The 20,907-nt window shown below is 40.4% G+C and overlaps 1 protein-coding gene across 2 annotated transcripts in view; it reads right to left on the bottom strand.

Annotated features, from left to right (window-relative positions):
• The window catches only part of TBC1D2B (TBC1 domain family member 2B), a 29,520-nt gene that overhangs the window by 5,636 nt on the left and 2,977 nt on the right, over positions 1-20,907 (bottom strand). For both annotated transcript variants that reach the window (XM_082061367.1, XM_082061366.1), the window contains exons 2-12: positions 16,666-16,819; positions 12,809-12,974; positions 10,611-10,768; positions 9,620-9,846; positions 8,327-8,719; positions 7,095-7,205; positions 5,831-6,024; positions 4,838-5,332; positions 2,915-3,032; positions 2,290-2,475; positions 916-1,037 (exon numbers count right to left, since the gene is read on the bottom strand). In XM_082061367.1, the coding sequence (XP_081917493.1) occupies positions 916-1,037; positions 2,290-2,475; positions 2,915-3,032; positions 4,838-5,332; positions 5,831-6,024; positions 7,095-7,205; positions 8,327-8,719; positions 9,620-9,846; positions 10,611-10,768; positions 12,809-12,974; positions 16,666-16,819 (2,324 nt within the window). The remainder of the gene's footprint in view (positions 1-915; positions 1,038-2,289; positions 2,476-2,914; positions 3,033-4,837; positions 5,333-5,830; positions 6,025-7,094; positions 7,206-8,326; positions 8,720-9,619; positions 9,847-10,610; positions 10,769-12,808; positions 12,975-16,665; positions 16,820-20,907) is intronic.

Here is a 20,907-nt window from a genome sequence, read left to right as displayed (position 1 = left end):
GTTTCAGCAGAGGAAGCAACATCTGTTATCAAGACTTTTACCATTTAAATCAGGTGCAAAACATTCTCCTTGTATCAGTCCTAGCAATCCTTTTAAAGCACCGAGTTAGGATTATTCTGTTTTAACTTCTCTCCAGTCAAAACTGTAACACTGGAAGTAAAAATAATAAATAGCCCTTGCAGTCGGAGCCAAAATATAAGCCTAAATTCATATGGAATTTATTATGGTAAAACCAAACACCTTTGATTCCAGTATATGATTTTTGCATTAAATTCTAAATCAGTGAGTTGCAATATCTGTGCAAAACATTTTCAGACATTAAACCAATCCTGATATGACTTTTCTTTTTAAGATTAATCTGCTGCTCTACAGAGTCTGGAAACTAGGAACCTAAAAACAATAGACTCTAATTTACAAATTGTAATTCCTATGCAAAGACTGAGAAGATTATCTTCTATGATTCAGTATATCTTAAAATCAGCTGGAGTTACGGTGGCATTAGCCTATGCACTAATGATGCACAAGAGATCCAAACCTAGTTGGGTCACGGCTCACGTTTTAAATAAAAACACGTAGTGGTTCAAGTATTAATCATAAGACATGTTACAGCTGAAGCTGTATCCACATGCAGGGGGAGACTTCATCTATAGCTGAAATTCTTAAGTGTTGCTACTGTGATACAAGTGCAAGACCAACCTGGCAAAGCAATCTCTATCATATCTAAAAATTCAGAGCTTTGTGCTTTTGTCTCCACTAGATAAAACTACTCATGAGACATCTTACTAGTTAGTTTCACCTCTAGTTGCTTTATGTCTAAATTAAGATCTAGATAAAAACAAAACAAAAAGAACCACAAGAGACTTCTCCATGCCCCACTACAAGCCTTTCAATCACACACAAGTTTGAGTTACTCACCTGGCATCAAGTATAGTGCGTGTGAAATACCGAAGGTACTTGAAAATGGACATCGAATCTTGCAGTTTTAAGATTTCCTCTTCTTTGTATTTAAAAAGCGCCAGGGCAAATCGGAATATTACCTGGAAGACACACAATGGTTGGTTCTTTCTAAGAACAGGATGCACTGATTCTCATTATTATCTATTAAAAACTCAAAGGAAAAGCGTTACTCCTCCTGCAGGCTGTGTTTGAGCGATCTAATCACACCTCCCTCTATCTCCCGTCCCTGCCCTGTCCCACCATTCCAAAAGTTGCAAAAAACTTGTGTTGTGGCCTGTAACCAAGACAGTGTCCTGCAGTTCTATCCAGAATACAATACTGGGTTTATAGCATAAAAATTTGAAGTTTGGAGTTGCGAACGCAGTTGTAGCACAGAGATTGCTGACCCTGTTGAATGCCTTTATTGTCACTTCAGAGCTACAATTTTTACTTTTTAAAGAGGTTGTTTTCCAACACCTTGAATTTTCCCAACACATTTGGGCACCGATGCTGAAGGAATTTGATACCAGTTTGCCAATCAACTTAGGCAGGAGCTGGAAGAAGTGTTATTATTTCACTTCATTATGAACAGGCTTAAGTTGTGAGCTTTGCCAGTTTGTACTGGCTGCCTTCACAAAATACCGTGATGCGTAAACACTGATTTGAATGAACACACAACCAAAATACCACTGTGTGTTAGAATGCGCAAGACGAGGCCAACAAGAAATCTAACAAACACACAGTTTTTGTCTACTTATAACTCTCCTATTCTCTCCAATTGCCTACAACATCTGCTTTAGTGTTATTGTTGTGTTGGAATCCCGTGATGGTTTTTTTCCTGCACAAATTTTATTTCACTGCAATTTCAAAGCATGAAACACATGAAAATTTTCACTCGCACCCCTTAATTTATGAGATAAGAGCCCAGATAGCCATTGTTTGTCAGCTGTACTTTAAATGTCTGCAGAAATAAAAGAAAGAGTTGCTGCAGAGAAACACTAAATAAACATCAGCACTTGGTTACAGCTCATTTTTACACCTTCTCAACACTTCCAACTTCTGCCTCCACAGCACTGCCAATAGCTTTATTTTTCAAAGGTAACAAACAATGGTGGTTGGGGAAAGGAAAATACATCACCTTTAGAATCCTTCCATGTAACTCAAGCTTGTAACTTGCACAGATAAAGTGGAAAATGTTTTGACTGGTTATTTACACATTTCCTCCCCTTTTTTCCTACTAGTGGTTTTAACAGACGGTTCTTGTTAAACAATCTACCGCCACCCTGGACTCCAAAAGACTACCGTATGTTGTTACTAGGTAACAACTGAAAACACTTAGCTCGTTCAGTTCACCTTTGGTCCCTCGTACAGGAAGGAGTCCCAGATTTTAAAAAGGATGTCGCTGACCACACTGTCCACAAACACCACGAGAAACCAGTTGAAAGTTATAAGCGTATAGTCAACTTTGTATTGTTCAAAGTGAGCGTGCAGTCGTGGAAGCTTCTCGCTCATTAAATCCTTGAATACTCGCTGATCAACCTAAAAGAGATGACAAATATGACGTTATTGCTCCTACATTTTCCAACACACATGTGGCTCAAAGTAGGGCCGTTACCAATCTGCGAGTGCAAGTTTTTCGAGAGTTAACCACAAAATCCAGGGCTGTCTAGCGAACATTTGTAAGCTAGATCCACCCAAAACACCCATGGCCACCCGAACGCATGCTGCCCCACGTCAGGTTCACAGGGCTCCTGTCAATATTGTGACACTAATCACCAGGAGAGGGGTTAAGGGCTAGAGCTCCACGCGGGTCACTGAACAGCTATTTGAGTGTTATACTCTGAGTTCTTGTCCAAACAAGGGCCCTGATGTCTGGAACTCAGCTCTGATAATTCCACACATCCCCCAAAAAGCCCTATCAGAGAGTTTTAGGGCAAAGGTTTTGAGTAGCTGTAGTTTACAGGACCAGAGCACGTACCTGAGATCCTAGCAGGGTCTTAGTATAATAATCACGAGGCATGAAAACTTCCACTATTGTCACTAGACACCAGAAAGCATCTTCCTGTTCCAAGTACAGAAGTGCAATCGCTACCAATCTGAAAATAGGGTTTATTTGGACAAAAATATTATTATAGTATCACAACGTGTATTAAGAACAATTATAATAAAGCCTCTGTTTCTGTTCAGTGGAGACAAATGTTTTAACAGGAGAGCACTGAACAGCAAAACTGTTAATGAAGTTTAAGATGGGGTAATGAGATGTCTTCTCAGCCATGCCAAGTATTTTTATTCAGTTAAATAAGAAAACAGATAAAGGCAAAAGCAAAGTGATTCGCTAGAAGCCATTTTTCCAGGAACTAAGGCAAAATAATTAGAAGATTCCAAGTCCTAAATGTACTACTCTGATTCCTAGACTTTTGTCTCTCTTTTATTAAAGAGGAGAAAGAAAACATGGTTCTTGCATTTCACACAAAACTGATTTAAGTTTGGAAAACCCCTTTTTAGCAATTTTACTTTGTGTCCATTAAGATAAATACAAGTACATTTTGGGAAAAGAAAAAGCCTCAACATTTTTCAAGGACCAAACCCATTCTAAGAGTTTATTAAAGTAGAGAAAACAAAGACTGAGCAACTGCAGCATTCCTGGTTTTGCCTGTTTCTAACCAGTGTGATTAAAGAAAAAAATCAGATAATAACGTTTGTTGTTGTTAACTGTTAGAATATGAAAGGTTACCTCAAATCTTTTTCTACGAGTAAGCTTGTTTTATTTCTGTCTGCAAGAGGAGCTGTACCAACATGAACTGGTTCTGCTGTTACACAGCTTAATAAGGTGATCGCACTTTAAAAAGCTTAAGAGGACTAAAGCAAGGAATAAATATTTGTTTTTAACTTCTCCAAGTATACCCAAATGCAGAATTATTGACAGCAAAACCAAAAATAAACCCCAAAATGTCCCAGGGGGAAATAAGGCCAGGCAGGAAGTTCAAATTTAGCAAAAGCGTTTCTACCATCTCCTGGTCACCAGAGCCACGGCAAGAGCCCCGTGCGTCACACGTGGCTTGTGACGTGATGTGCTGCAAAGCCTCCCATTTACCTGCACAACGTAACCTCTCGTGAGGAATACCCAGAAAAAGAATACTACTTCTTACTACATTATTCACCACCTCTGCTACTATCACCACCATCTCTCTAGTAGATTATTCACTGCCCCTATTCTACTACTTCTTCAGTGCAGTTTCAAAGGATAAAGCTGCTCTAGTTCCAAAGTCTCTTACCCTATTCTAGGACCTGTATTAGCACACAAATTGACATCTATAGGATCATATCATGGGGACGAGGAGGGTGTCAGACTAACAGAGGCTCTCCAGAGAACATCTTCTTTTACTACAGATCTCAAAGTACCAAAACCATTTTGGCAAATGCCAACTGCAACGACTTCAAGTTTTTCTTGGCTTTGCAACACAAGAATCATCCTTAAATTGATTACGGGAATTCTGACTGAAAACGTCCCAAGTGAAATGCTGAGATTTGTGGCCTTAACAGTACAAAAAGCTTTCAAACGCTTATTTCTGTTTGTTTAAAAAAAGCCCAAACACCTAACAAATTCTTGCACAGAAAAGCAAAAAGATCCCCTACAACTGACAGGAAGACAACATAAAACTACATTGAAGTAGCTCATTTCTTATGAGTTAATCCCAGTTCCAGTTCTTTTGCCAAGCTGATTTTACAAGTCTTCTGATTTTTAAAAAATGTAATAGTTACTTATTTAAACATTATAAATTATGAACTTAAAACCCGTAAGGCAAATGGCTGTCCAAAAGCATGTTGCTATACACGTGATTTGAAAGGCTCGTTAAGTGTTTCACTGTATAGTTATAACTCCAGATTTGCAAAATCTCACCTGTTGAGCCCTTGGCAATATCCTATATCAGGATTTCTCCAGGAAAACGCCAGCAGCACATTTCGCAGCTTCTGGATTCCATCAGATGTCGGTGAGGAATAATGTTTGTTGTTTGGCAAAGTTCTCAAGAGATCTAACTCAATTTGTTTAGATGCAGGATTTTGTTTTTCCAGAGCATTTTGAAGCAAGGTTTGGAAGTAGCCAGGAACGGTGCTGTCCTTGAACTTCTTAACATGGAGATTGATGCACCATTTCCAGATCTTGGAACGATGTTCATGTGGAATTCCAGACCGAATAAGATTCTTTAGTTCTACACAGCGTATCATCTCTCTATTCATTGTGCTTGCAAGATAGTTCTCCCACTTTACCCCTGCGGAGATCTCTCGATTTTCGCTGAGAGAAAGCGATCTCAAGTCCAAAGCTCGTGATTTTGCTACTAGTTTCTCCTCATCATCATCCTCTGGGACTGTCTGAAAACCATATATATCATATTCACTGAAATGGGAGGGAAAAAAGAATAAATGCTTTTAGAAATGTGTTCAGTAGCCCTGAAACTCTCAAGTTCTCATCCTATAGTTACTTCAAATACCCCTCAAGCCATTCCCCAAGCCACTCCCCAAGTTTTAACAATTACTATTTAAACAAGTATATCCTTTATTTAATAATTATTTTTATAACCCTTATACAAAAGCCTTTGTGGCCATAGTCTGATATATATTATTACACAGATTAAGCAATGTATTTAAGATCACGGCCAATCTCAAATGAACCCACCTCTTCAGCAGCTCACCTCCAGCAGCTACACGGCAACATCTGAGTCTAAGTTGTATATTGTGTCTCAAAATAATAAATGTATTTATACAGCCAAAAGGATGCTTGCTGATACTGTTATTCATGAAGGGAAACACATAAACCCCCCCAAATCCTGCAAATATATCCCCAGTGTCTTTTTCTTGTGTTAGAACCAGGCCCACCGAGCAAGGACCAAGTTACCTGACAAGGTGTGGTTTGAAAAATGCTTGTTCAGGTTGTTCACTGGTTTCTGCTTTCAAGGCATCCTCCAGTAACTGTGTGATGACCTCGCGAGCAGGACTCTGCTCCTCAGAACAAACAGGAGTTTTCATTTCTTGAAGCAAGATCAAGTATTTACTTTCTATCTGACACAATTTGGCCTCCAAGCTTGTATACTGCAGAAAACAATATATAATAAGTCTTCAGAAACTTACTTTGTATTATACTTCTTACAAAATATCATTCAATATTATTCTACTAGTTTATGTTGCTTAGAAAGCTGCAAGAACAGTCAGCTTTACTTTCCATTTTTGTAGTGCCAAAAAACATAAAGCAACACTTACGTATGGAAAATAAAAAATATATACGCATTTTATTACACTACTGTAAAATTCTGTATATGAAGTTCTTGGGATAGAAACTTCAGATACCTGTGGCTTTTCACATAAGTATTTTAAGGCAGAATAGTAGAGCAGAGACTTTCTACCACATACGGAAAATCTGAGCAAGCTTTACATTGTACGAAAGGCAATGTGTGTGCTTGTAAAGTAACATCTTTAGTCTATCCATGTTTGAAGAAAAAGAAGTTAAATGGAATTTTAAAGATATGAGTTAGGTAGTAGTGTGTAGGAAATGTAAACACACAGCTCCATGCTGAAAATACAGCACTGAGACCTGGCCACTGTGTGCATCGTTTCCACAAAACTGAAAGCAAACCCTAACAAAACATAGCAGGTATCTTACTTTAGCTACGGATGTGTGCATATTTTCATAAGCCGGGCAATGGAAATCTTCTTTATTTACCCACAACTTCCCTACACTGCAGTTCATTTATACAGAAACACACTTCAAAGTTCCATTCACGTCCCTCACGCTCAGCAGGAGAACGCTCTGCTCAGTGACACCAAACCCTCACACGGCCTGTCTTTTGCACACTTCAACAAAATTACAGCCCCCATTCTGAGGAAACAATGTTTTCAGAAATACACTGGCCTCTGGTCATAACTTACGAAAAAGGTCCACTGGTTAACATGAGTTTGAAGTCAATTACTTATTTCAAGAATCCATTCAGAAAGATTAGACTGTAAGGACTCAATTGGGGGGGATTTTTTGGGGTTTTTTAAGCTATCATGTTTAAGTCATTTCATTTCCACTCCACAGTTACATTCCTGAGTAGATTTAAAACTGAATTTTTGAAAACTGCTTTAGACATTTCCAAAATCAGAACAGGCCGCGTTAGTCTGACCTTTGCCTGCCATTCTCTCTCTCTTGCTTCTGCATTTCTTCGTAGGGCAGAAAGCTCCAAAATCTCCTTATTTAAAAATTTATTCTGGGTCTTATAACCCTGAAGATTGTCCTGTTGATAAAACAAACAAACACAAACTGGATGTTTAATAAAAATACCTCACAAACAGCCAGAGAAGCCCCATAGGTTGTACCACCAAAGAGAAGAGAAAGGCGGAGGAGAACGCAAGCAGAGCGCTCAGGGTGCTGTGCCAGAAGCAGATCCCAGGCAGTACACGCAGTGGGGACACGTGCCCCTTGGGTTTTGGTTACCCTCACCAGTCCTGCTTTAAAGCACCGGTTTGATGTCTGTCCCCATATGAAAATATAAAGCCTCAGCAATAAGCTTCTTCGCCTACTGCTCTCAGCTCCAGGCTGCACATATTACCTGGGAAACCTGAGTTTGTGGGACAAGGGAATGTTGGTGCCCTCCCAACAATCACAATACTCCCCCGCTCCACATCACCTACAGGCTTTGATCTGCTTTCTGCCAGCACCATGGATTTCTAGTTTCAATTTTATTTCCTAAAGCTTCCCATGCTCACATTTAGGGAAAAAAAAAGATGAACGTTTATACATATTTTAAATGACTGACTTGTATTCCAAATCCCTTGGAATGTTAATTAATTTATCCAAAGGCAAGAAAGCACGTTTAGAGCAAAGTGGGCAACTTCAGTAACTCCATTAAAAACTCACCACACATTCACTGAGGTAGGTTAGAGAAAAGCAAAGCATTGATAATATCTGGAGTAGCATTAATAAAACAGGTTTTTATACACCTTCTCCTTGCCATTCCACATGCTCTTTGTTTCCTCACTTTTGATATTTAAAGAAAATGTAAAGAAAAAAAAAAAAAGAGCAAGCTTTCTGCTTGTTTTCCACCATGCCTATATTTTCCTCTTCCCTTTACTTTTTCCCGTTCCTTTGATTACTCCTCCTCCACATCAATGATTAAATGACTGAAAGCATGGAACACTGTACTATAGATGTACAGAGCAGCTCAAGATACCCAAGTCCTGTTTAGATTGCCACACAACAGTTCCAAGTGTAGTTTCCAAGCAGAGAAAGCCCCAGCGGAGGAGGCGCTTGGAAAACTGCTGAAGTGATCTCCTCAAACAGTGTAGCAGGCCAGAGAGGAGTTTTTACAGGCGGCAGAGATTCCCCCATCCACCAAGACAGAGACATTGCTCTTACTTTCAGTCTGTCCAGTTCCTGTAGCTCCTTATTAATACAGGTGGCCGTGGAAGAATTTACTGCTCCACTTGGAGAGGATGTATTGTCCTCAGATTCGCTGAGCTGACGTGAGAGTTTCATGATCACTTCATCTTTAGCTTGAATAGTTTCCATCAACATACCCAGCTGCTCATTGAGTTCTCCAACTTTACATTTCAGGTTCTTTACTTCCTGCTGGAGACTATCTTTTTCCAGATTTAACTTTTCAAGCTGGTTGTTGAGACCCAAAATCTGGTCATCTTTTTGGTGCAACAGCTCTAATTTGTCTTTGGGAACCCCTTCACAAAGGCGGCTTGCAAAATATTTATCATATTGGGAAGACCGGACTGTTTGCTGCAGAAGTCGCACAAGTTCCTGAGAAATTAAAAAAAATAGATTGTAATGAAGCTTTTCAGTTTTATAACTTCAAAATCGAACGTCAAGCAAAAGAAAGCTTTAGAATGGGTTTTGCATCTCAATCATCAGCTTATAAAAGATTTCAAAGTGGTGTTTTAAGGAAAAAAGGAAATGTATGACACGAGTTCTAGCAGGCTGGCACCTTACAGTGACTGGCCTAGAAGGATGGATTAAATACTTCACTTAGGATCCTGCCTAGAAAAGCTACAACAGGTTTGGGAAGAGTAGCTGACAGCTGTGGCTCAGCAGTTACTTGGAAGCTAGAAAAGGGTCACTTGTAAGAAGCCCTATTGTAAGAAGATAAATACGAAGAGGGCTTAGGCCAAAAAAAATTAAGAGGTGAACGTCACGGAATGGAAAAGGGAAAGATAACTAGTCAGTCTCTTCCCTAACAGATGCAAACAAAATTAAAGGAGAAAAAAATACACACTGCTTTGCTGAAAAGGAAGTTTTTGGAATCGGCCAAGTAATGAACTGACTCGTCACAAGAGAGAAAAGGAGTTTCTGTGGTCTTTGCAAGAAAGACATCAAGGTTCTGAACTAGAACTTTATTTGAAAACACTACCATTTTCATCTTCTGTTCCTCCACACTAAAAAAGGTCAAGTATCTTTGCTGATAGACACCAAGCTAATGAACACTGTGCGGATGGAAGTTCTGCTCAGGGATCTAATCTTCAACAGATGTAAAACTTGGTCCTTCTTGTTTGAGGACTTTTTGTAAACAAAGGTTCATTCAGCACCATTATTTTCTAACAACCAACCAGCTCTTCATGCAGTTAGATGGCCACAAAGGGTAAACTCACTATCACCTGCCAGATCCATTGGATTTTTGCGCACTTTGCCGGAAGGCTTAATTACCTTTTGGCTCAAAAGATCTTTCTTTAGCTTTTCCAGCTCTTCTTGCTGGCTTTGATACTTCAGCTGCAGCTCCGAGACCAGTTTGTTGCCATTACCAGAACACCACTCAGTCGGGGAAGAGTCGCTGCTGTTCCGGTGTTTGCTTGATCCAATCATGTCTTTTAACGGGCGCCTTGTTTTGTGTGGGATGCGGCCAAAATCGAACGGAAAAGCTGAACTAGCCAGTCCTGCATAAAACAATTTCTTCTAGCTCAGTTCACTCAGTAAAAGGGTGTTTCAAAACATTCAGATTTCCTTTGAAAAATATGGTCATTAAAATTAGACTCTAAGCAGCATTTAAACAGCCCAATACAATAGTGTTAAACAGGCCTCATTTTACGAGTCGCTTCCTTTGGTGGGAAGAGTGTCCAGCTCCAAGTCTCCTGCCCTCCCAGAAAAATGATTTAGCTCCTAAATTAATACTTGTGCAATAAGACAAGAAGAGGACTTTACATTACAGAATATAAAAGGTACCCCTAACTACAGCAAAGTCAACTTTGCTTCAAATAATTAACAGCTCAGAAGTGATCAGAGCAAAACCATCGCTGATATCACAGCGTACTGCTCTTGTAAGAGGCATTCAGTGTAAGGTTTCACCACCATCTCTATAACCACGGGAGTGTTTTCAGGGAGAAGGACGTTTTCTAACAGATTACTCAGTTGGATGGCAGCTGAAGCGCTCTTGAGGAGCTGTAAAATACTGGCAACATGCTGAAGGGACCTGGAACAGTGGACAAGGCGGCTTCAAGCTGATTCTATTTTATCTGAATGGCAGGAGATGCTAAACACATTGTAAAGAAGACATTTTTTTTTAAAAATCATTTACAGAGCTCTAGATGTGGTTTACGAAGAAAATCTAAGTTTTCACTGATTTCCTGGAGATGCCCACAGCACAGTACACTATAGTAAAGAAGGTAAGGCGTATGCTGCCCTGCCCTCCTCCCGCTTGTACCTTTACTTCCTTCTGCCACGGGTTTTCTCTTCTCTTCCAGGGCCATCAAGTCCTCCAAGTCTTTTGGGGTTGGGTCCAGCAATTCCCACTCTTCGGTGGTATAAAATATGCTTTTGCGGTTTTCATTATTTCCTTTTCTTAAAGAGGACATTGAATTTCTGTGAAAAAGACATCAGGAGAAGTGACAAAGATGTCTCCATTTTGCATTCTTTTTACACAGGGATTTCAAGACAACCACTGCATTTGGAACAGTGCAAACTAAAACTCAGCTAAAACACAGACAAAACCAACACCAAATAAAAGCTCAAAGAAAATAAAGCATATCCTACTAAATAGCAACCTGCTATCAATAGTGTTATGCTTCAAGAACTAAATAATTATTTGGCTTTAACAGGATATTGATATCCAGGAGACCACTATGGTCTTGTGTGTGTTTTATCCTTGTTTTGGCAGTGGGGAAAAAACCAACCAAACAAAACAAAATTAAGACTTAGAAGCAGCATCTCTTTATTGATCAGTTATTGTAGCTTGGAATTTTAGGACAGCTGCCAAGCATTAAACACAACAGCATGCAGTCAACACGCATGTGTGTTGTAGTTTCGTGTTCTGGATTAATGTCAAACTTGGGCTCATCCCAGAGACCTGCTGTAGCTGAACCGCTGACGACAGACTCCGGAGCAGCTCTCCTTTCCTACGGTGGAACGTTGCCAATCGTCTGCAAGGCCATTTCAGAGGCAATGGCTAAAGTCCAGACAGATAACTCTATAGAAGAACAATACGTTTCACGAGCAGGATGAGATTGCCCTACCCAGCTTGCCCCACAAGCACCATGCAGTCAGAAATACTGAAGTCTACACTAATGTCCACAAGTATTAATGTAGCTCAGAATTGTAAAGTCTGAGTTCAACTACAGAAGGAGATTCTACATCAATCCATTTGAATCAGTTTAATATTTTAGGTATGAAGTTGGAAATACATGTAGTATCTCAGCATTTTGTACAGTCTGTGTAAGATAGAGGCCCACAAAGACGCTTTAACTCACTCAGCCACATTCTCTCTTCTTACTCTTCAAACCTTAAGCAGAAAGTAACCCGTATTATACATTCAAGATCATTTGATGACCCCAAGCCATCAGAAGCAGAGCTATACAGAGAGAGGCCAACTCCTGAATGTCATGTTACGATATCTGCTGCGCCAGTGCCACCAGAAACATTTCGCTCCATCCAAAAGGGCCTCCCAACCCACCACCCCACTCTTGCCTTTCTGCTCCGTTACAACAAAACATTAACACAGGCCAACCAGGCAACATGGAGAACCTTCCCCCGATGCTGCCCTTCCAGCTATTTTGCCCCAAAGCACATCATATGCAACTCAGGAAAAATTTAAAATAAAATAAATAAAATAAAATTTAAAAAAAAAAAAAAAAAAAAAAGCAAATTTTTAAAAAGTTAGAAACGCTCTTTCAAGCATATAGGAATTCACCTAACAGAAGTTGTTGCATGTTATTTTCCTTCTATTATGACTAAATTTAAGTTCTATTAAAGCAAAGTAGCTGCACAAACCCAAGAAACCACACGAGACTACCAGTTTAAACAGGACATGTAGTAACAGGGTTTACATATTTCTTAATCCAGCCATAAAGAAAAAAAACAACAAGACACACCACAATAACACTTTGTAACCTCTCAGCTCTCTCTGCTTAACAGGAAAGCTTGAAAAGGAATCTGTTTAACTCAGTGCTGCTGATGAAACCTAAGAACAACGTTTTACTCGCAGCTCAAGAGGGATGTGGTCTAGTTAAGCAAAGCTACGCCTCCGCTTTGTAACTGCTTTGTGATCTTGGAGTAGACGCAGAAGATTCCACTATGTGGGCAGAGCAAAGCGTGGAAACATTTCGAAAGAAACCGTACACAGGAGAGCTGAAAACCAGTAGGGCTGCTTTCCTTAAAGCAATTAATACTAAAGAGTAAACTTATTAAGCACGAGGGGTAAGATACGGGTTTGTTGTTGTTCAGAAGGGGTCTGCCACATTTTTGCTCAGGAATTCAAACAATATTGATTTTAAATCTGCGCAATGTGCTTTTTATTTTTTAAGAAGAAAATGAAGAATGATTTCTATTGTTTTAATTTTCATCTTTCAGCAGGAAATATCTCTGCCAGCAACTACGATAACTCCTTCTCCCACATCGCCAACTTACTTGATTTCGGTGCTCCATTGCTTAAGTGAGAAATTGATGGCACTTGGATGGACTGGTGCAGGTTGGGAAGCTGCTTGTTCCCCCACCAGGTCTGTAGGAGACGTCTCCACTGCTAGAATATTTCTAGCTCTCTCTGCTGAGGCATTTTGACTGAGGGTACTCACATCTATTAAAAAAAAAAGAGAGAGAAGGAGAGAAAAATAGGCAAAACTTTCAGTAAGTAAAATAATAGTGGCTACATAAAGTCATATACTACTGAGTCTGCTAGTAACGTAGTTAGGTTTTTACTTTAAATTGCAACGTAACTTTACAAAATGTTCTGTTCAAATGAACTTTAAAAATAGTAAAGTGTTTTCCTCAGTGAACTCTCACTGCAGCCCCATACTCCTGATAACAGGACTTGTGTGATGCTCATGAAACATTATTTCATGAGTGATTTACAATCTCAATTGGCCGATATTGATTCACCTAGCTTAAGCAGCTATAAAGACGCAAAAATTAAAGTGGATTAATTATATTAATACACAAAACCACCTTGTGAAACAAGTTCAGGTCTATCAGAACTCAGGAATAGGCTCATAAAAATACTGTGACCCAACTTTCAGGGTGTGCTTCATTCTAAAAGTGACACGCACTGTAGAACCTGTGGTATATACGGTACCTCAGTGTTTCCGTTCCCCCCTCCTCCAGCAGGAATAGGAAATTCAGAGTACGGAATACTCTATGAATAGCAAAAGCTTTATAGAGAAGCATAAGGTGGCCTTCTACAACACCCCTGAAAGGGCAAGTTAAAAACAAGCCCAAATGTAATTTTCAGACTCTCCTCTGTATCATTCACAAAGTACTGAAGTGGATCAAAACATTTTGAGAACATGCTCAGACTTGATTCAGCAGTTACACTGGTAAGTAACACACTGGATGGGTTTCTGACTTAAATTATTCTCTGCCGGAAGGGAAAAACCCTGAGAAATCACGATACTCTGTTTTATCACTGGTGAGCCTTTCAGTCTTTGTTCTGAGGTTTACTTGGCAGCAGCAGTGAGACCATCTTTAAGCAAGCTGCACCCTCCAATTACTCAGCAGATGGTTACGTTATTTAGCCCATACTGAAGATCAGAAGTACAAAGACAAAACATTTTGTGATAGCAAATATAAAAGATCATTGAGGCTACAAATCCCTCAAGCCCTTGAAAATGGTATCTGAAACAGAAGTATATCATCTTTCTAATGTAAGTAGAAACTACATTGCTTTGACTTATTTTATGAATAGTGCTGATAGAACCTTCTTCGGTGCCTTATCAGACAAACTAAATTCCAGATTCTTCTGGACCCTGGCTGTTTGAGTTGAACAAAATTCAGCCACGATACATCAGATAAAAACTAATTTTTTTCATCAGATTCACTGTCTAAAAGAGGAAAAACAACACACTGTCTAAAAGGGGAAAGATAACAGAATAGGTTTCAACTAAAAAAATAGAAACACCTCCTCCTCCAAAAAAAACCCCTGCACCAAAAACTTACAGGGACCCAAAACCAGGCTGGAATACTAACATTCTGCTTTCATACTTAGAGCTTGTTTCACCTTCTAGCTGCAGGATTTGACAGGACTACGTTGTACCTGATGCCCTGCTCACACCAGCCAGCTGATCGTCAGAGGTCTGCCCTGCACAGCAGATACAGCTCAGCAATGCGGTTTAACTGCAGGCTGGCCCTGCAAGGGACGGGTCTGCTCAGCCCATGTGTTTTATCTTGATGTGCATTGCTCTGGGTTTAATAACAGTAATAAAAAAATAAATAAATCACGTCAGCTTGCTGATCCAGCACACCCCTAGCAATTGACAGGGACAGGAAAACGTCAGATCGATGATCTAAAGTGACTGGATTACGACTGCTAGATCTGATGCAACACAGGAGTGAGGGAACAGTATCTACACAGACTGCCCAGACAGCAGGTTCACTTCACGTTGTACCTGAGCTCTGGGGGAAGCAGCAGAAACAAGAACAAACAGAGATCTGGGGCCAAGCTGCTTATTAGAGTTGACCTGATCCAACACTTTGCTGCCAAAAGAGGGCAGCCCTGCCTACTGCTTTCTCTGCCTTCCCATTCTTGGCCACTATGCCTTGTTCCCTCGCTTCCACCAGCTCTGGAAACCACCTGATTGCATAGTAAATATATTCCACTCATCAATCTAGCAGGAAAATACAATCGAAACAAACCAAACCAAACACACACACAACCACACAAATCTTTTTTGGGTTTTTTTTTGCTAACTTTTGAACTCAGCCAACTCAGCACTGGGTCAGATAGACACCACAAAATGCAAAAAGGTAGACTACACAGCAGGGAATAAGAGGCTAAAAATGGAAAGGCAAAGCTTTGAAAGAGCAAAATCCTTTTCCCCTTTCCAGCACCTTCAAGCTGTTAGATCTTTGAACAACAACACACTTATTCTTGCAGCATATGGTTTGAGAACCTGCTAAGCAGATCCTCTGCTGCCAGAAAGGTGGTCTCAAAACACCCGTTTGCCTTCCTGACAATTCTGGTGGGCTAATCCCGGCACTCAGCTGTCCCTGCAGTAAATCCCTTCGGGAAGCTACACTGGGCAAAAATTAACGTGAAGAAAAAGAGGTTTCGTGCCAGTCGCAGTCCCTGCACCAGCGTAAGGAGATGTGAGAGCAGCAGCGGTGCCAGACCAAGGCAGAGAGCTGCACATTTCTCCACGTAGCAACTCGCTGCTGGGCTGCTGCAGCCGCAACACGGAGCTGAGCCCCTGCAGGAGCACACGCTCCGAGGCAGCTGCGGGGGAGCGAGTGGCTGCCAGCAGATCCATCTCAAACGAAAGCAGTGAACTGGGTTAGAGGCCGATTCTGCAGCTTGGGATCTGTGCTGGGGGCAGGGAGGGGGATGGCTTAACATTTCTGGTTACACAGTATGAACCAAAAGTCAACAAAATATGCAATCTGCTGATGAAAGATGTCTAACCTCAAGGCTCTGTTTAAACCCAAGAGAGCTTTACTAACATGTCTAATTTGGCACAGAACAGGATTTTACTCAGCCTTATTTATGGATAACAGAAATCAGCAAGGAATGCACTTCTGTAATAATTTGGCAATATAACAATTCAGAAGAGCCTGAGCAACGTAGTAAAAAACACAGAATAACTTTGTATAATACACTGATACATTTTTATAACTGGCCCTAGTCTAAAAATCACATTTTGCCTGGCTGAAGGTGTTACAGAAACTGAGTTTCACTTATGTAGCATCAGCGCTCTTCCAGTTTTAAACTCTCTTCCAGTTTTAAAAGGCAGAATATTTTTATCACAGTCAGATAGCTCCACCAGACCACACTTCTTCAGGGACAAAGTACAGTCATTCAGAATACAAAATATAGAAACATAGAATAATTTTGGTTGGAAGAGACCCTCAAGATCATCAAGTCTGACTGTTATATAACTGTTCCCATTAAAAACTGGGGTTCACATCTCAGGATACTTAACACGCTAAGCTTTTAAGATATTGCAACCACTAAAAGCCAACTTATCTAATCTACACTGTACTTTACCACTTAATGAAACCTAGTCATAGGACTACTCAATTTTACCTCATTTCCAAAAATCTGTTTTTAAAGAAATCAACAAATTTCATAAGAAATATGAAATCTCACTCAAAATTATCTTTATGTTACATAACTTTAACATCGTCAATATATGCAAAGTTTACACAGTGTCACCTGATAACAAGATGCAAAAAAATAAACCTCATAAGACTGTTCTCTATCCCAGCGCCACGCGCCTTGAACTCGCTAACAGCGACTAGAAACACGTGTTCTGTTTTCACTCAAATATTCAACCTACCAGGATTGTCTTTGGCAACAAGACCTTTGGAAAAGTCACTTGGTGTAGGGGAAGTCCGGCTGTCCCTTTTTGCCGCGTCAAGGTTGTTGCAATACTCCCACCTCTTCTGCTGGAGCTCCTGGAGCCAGTACGTCATGTCCTGCCGGGTCGCGGCCTGCAACGCAAACCCCACCGATCACTGCGTGTCTGTAGCGGATGAATGCAGGCATTCCAAATGCAACTCAAAAAGCCCGATCCGGATAATTAGCCGACAAGCAAGGTATCGCCACCCAAAAGCAATATGATTTAAAAGAAATAACCACCTGTGTCCTCAGTGCATCCTGTGCACATTTACACATTCCTGACCTTCACGCCAAACCCATTTTCCATTAGAAGTAGTCACATGCATTTTTTTTCCTCCCATTTTACACTTAAATATTAGAAAACGCGACAGCATCTTTTATTTTACACACAAAGAGTTGTTTAGATATATAACTGTGGATCTGTATTATGGGAAACAAAGTCCCATATACACTCAGGAAGACTCTCATTTTCTTTTCTACTTCCTTGATTACCATCAGAAACCAACAAATTAACAACGCATTGTAATGCCTCCTACTTTAATGACTCAATCTACATACTGTATTGCTTGATGATCCCATTAGCCAACTATCTTCTATAGAAAGGCTGTATTTAAAACAAACCCACCTACGTGAATATTTAATCTACAAACCTACAGTCATTAACATGAGCATGCAATAAGTGAGCAAGAATTCAAACATCTTCAAGCTTCAGAATCACAGCGGTACAAGTCATTTCCAGTGTGGCAAATGACAATCTACAGTAATCAACAGGGAACTAAGTGATAGTAACTGACATTGCTCTTGGAAAAGTCATTTTTATGACTGCACTCAGCCACTAGTGCAGAACAAGCACCTGGCACCAGAACATGGTGTGTCTGGGAACCAAAGGGTGACACTTGTGAACAGACCTACGCCCTTTGGCTGTGAGCACCCGGAGCACTTACCTCTTGGCCAGTCTGTTCCCTCCCTTCTCCCAAAGCGCTTGGTGGCATTACCAACTAGAAACTCTCATTACTTGGGTAAATGACTGCGTCTGCTCTTTAAAGACAACTTAACTTCAAAGAGCTTCGTGCTCTGTTTATCACACCTGCAGAGGGTACCTGCGCAGGGCATGGCTGTAAAAGAGTGAAGAGCAACCAGCAACACACATTTCCTTATGAAGGAGCTGCAGTAAGTGCCGCACAAAGCACATAAACAGCACGCAGACTTGTCTTCATTTTTGTGATGAGAACACTTTTGGTCTAGTCAGGCTGATGATCCATTTCCCATCATGTTTCGACCCTAAGAGCAGCTAATTACAAGACAGAGCATAAGCAATACGGCAAACAAGAACCGATGCTTCCCAGGGTGCTCCCTCTGGCTCAGCAACCTTCATGTTTAACAATCAGAGAGAGATTTTATTTTACAATTCGGCTTTTTGTACCCACATGAGCTTTCACATCCATAACACCCTACGACAAACACCTCCCAAGCACTGTGCGAGGAAATGAGACAGAAAACAGACAATCATTCCCAGAGCTGCTGCCCCAGTTCCAATCTGTACATCATACACAGAAGACATAACATACATATATCAAGTAAACATTCAAAAATCAAATCAATTAGTGAAATAAACCAAAGAGTGGTCCAAGAGGACACTGCAGGTTCACTTTTCTCGGTTGGTAAAGATATGAAAGAAAGACCTTTCTAATCTGAAAAGGAAATCAGTTTCATATATTTACTCTCCTCTTCTCACAGGAAACTGGAGGAAAACACTTCCCTCATAAAACAGACATGGGAAAAGAATAGTGTAGAAGTGTCTATGAGGTTTCTCGGAAAGTGTCAAAGAACTGGACACTGGGAAACATCAATCCACACAGCCATGACAGGCAGTTTTGGAATGACCACGGCAGCAGGCTTGAAGTCTGCACACTTCAGCCACTTTTTGCAAAGAGTAAATGTCCCCCCTTTCTATTTCTAGCGCAAAAGTATTTCCTTTGGAGTTCATCCAGTGGCAAGTCTTCATTTCTGGTAAATCTGAGAGCCTACCTTCCCTTCAGCTAGACTTGCCCATGGGCCCTGTAGAGCAGTGTTTCACTGTGCTCAGCAGGAGCCACCAAGAATTCAAAGAGTTTCCCCTAGCACAGGGTGCAGGACTTACATGGTTCTCTTTGCTACCACAACACAGCTCATGAGGCAACCTCAGTTATATCTACAATTAAATTCTGCCCATGACCAGTTCAACTTAATGAGCCTTTTTCACAATTTGTCCCATTATCCTTTCCCCAACAGTCTTTAAAAAACCATTGACTGGTTTTATTGGAGTTGCTCCTGCTTGTTGCTTTTAAATTCCCAGTTGCACTTGTTCCCTGCTGAGCAGCACATCCGCATCCTCACTTTACACGTGTTGTCGTTGTTACGCATAGGGCCAGTTTGTAGTTCTGATCCTTCAGCGTAAGAGTAAAGCAAAGCAGTACAAGTTTCTCACTCCCCTATTTTAAGTAGTTTTCCCAAGAACTGCTGCTCAGCACCCTGCTGCTGCACCCGCCCATTACTTTGCCTTCTTCCCTTCCCATACACAGTCTTGCTTCTCTTTTCCGCTCCCTTTAAACAGTTTCTGCTGAGTTTCTGTAGGCATCTTAATTATTTAATTTACAAGCAAAAGAGTATCCTGAGAATCTGCTGAGTTTTGTTTAAACAAAATTAATCTTTGAGGCTTGTTGTTTAAAATTGACTTTTTTTCTAAAACCACACCTAGAATATTTTAAGGATCCCTCTTTCCCTCCTCCTAAACAAAAGACAAAATGGAAAACACTTTCTTAACTCACTTGACCTGTCAAAGAAAAGAACATTTCCATGCTTGCTCCATTTCTCATGACTTCTCTTAAGTATTTGGCTAGTGCTCACCATGAGAGACAGAACATTTTACTACGTACAGCACCAATTATATTTCACAAAAAAAAAATCTTATTTGTACTAAACTATCGCATGGCTCTGCAGCAAGAAAGAACTTTAGCCAGTCACGTTTTAACTGAGGCATTTCCGTGAGAAGAAAAGCCACCATAAATGCCATCTGAATCAGTGCAAGATAAGGTATGATTATTGCAAACTTACAGGCAACAATAGCAACAAACGACACTGTAAGTGGAGAGACTCAGTCCCACATATTTTTCAATATAAACGATGGAAAAATATTGTTTACTTAAAACCATGCCCTGATACTGTCCCGCTAAGGATGCTGCAGGAAGCGCCACCTTCCAATGCACACATCACACAAACACAAGAATCATTTGGGGAAAACAAGCACCCCCCGGCATACTCTACCTGGACCCAGCGCTGGAACACGGATGCCAGCAGCAAATGCTTTCAGGAAGAGTCCAAGGAAATGCAACAAGCAGATGTGCCATTTGGAGGAAACTCATGAAAATTCTTGCCACAATCCTCTTCTGAACACAAACTCTCCCTCAAGCTTTTTTGTAAAAGGCAACATCACTAGAAAGTTTGCATTTCTGCAGATTTGTTAATCCTGCTGCGCTCAAACGGCAAATTCGGAGCCAGACGGCTTTTTCTGGAGGGCAACTTGGTTTTTAATTAAAGCGTTGTAACCACCAACCAATAAAATTAAAAGAAGAACAACAACAAAAATAGGATCAGCTCAGAAAACAAATCACCTTCACTGTCGAGCTTCCCTCCAAGCTGAGTCGGGCTCTAGCGGTGTTAGGTCCTAAGGCACTTAAGCTCAAGCACCCCATTATTAATCACTGCCACATCCTTACGAGATTAGTGACAAATTAGAGTAAAAGCTCCTAATAATTCTGATTTCGGCAAGTTCAGTGTCCAGTACTTTCAAGGATCTGGGCTCCCAAATCCAATATCCCAGAAAAGGTGTTTTCTTTAAGGAAACTGTGCGATTTCTGTTCCACTCCCAATTCACCACTATTCGCAAACATAATCTATTCAGTACAGTTTGCTCTGCTTCTTTACCTAAAGTGATGGTACCTGTTGCATATTTTAAATCAAAAAGCTTTTTACACACACTTAGCTTCTTCTAATGTACTTTAACTGTTGGAAAGATACAGAAAAGCCACAATCATGCAAGTGTGAGGTTGGTTATCTACATTTCTAAATTACGAACAATTTGCTTTATTTACTGTAAAGGCTACAGTATATCTTTTTCCTGGAATTGTTCTTGAACTGAGAA

Source organism: Streptopelia decaocto (assembly GCF_964273445.1).
Source record: "Streptopelia decaocto genome assembly, chromosome: 9".
NCBI classification, from domain to species: domain Eukaryota; kingdom Metazoa; phylum Chordata; class Aves; order Columbiformes; family Columbidae; genus Streptopelia; species Streptopelia decaocto.
Note: the sequence above shows the minus strand (reverse complement) of the source record. Positions and strands in the feature narration are given on the sequence as shown.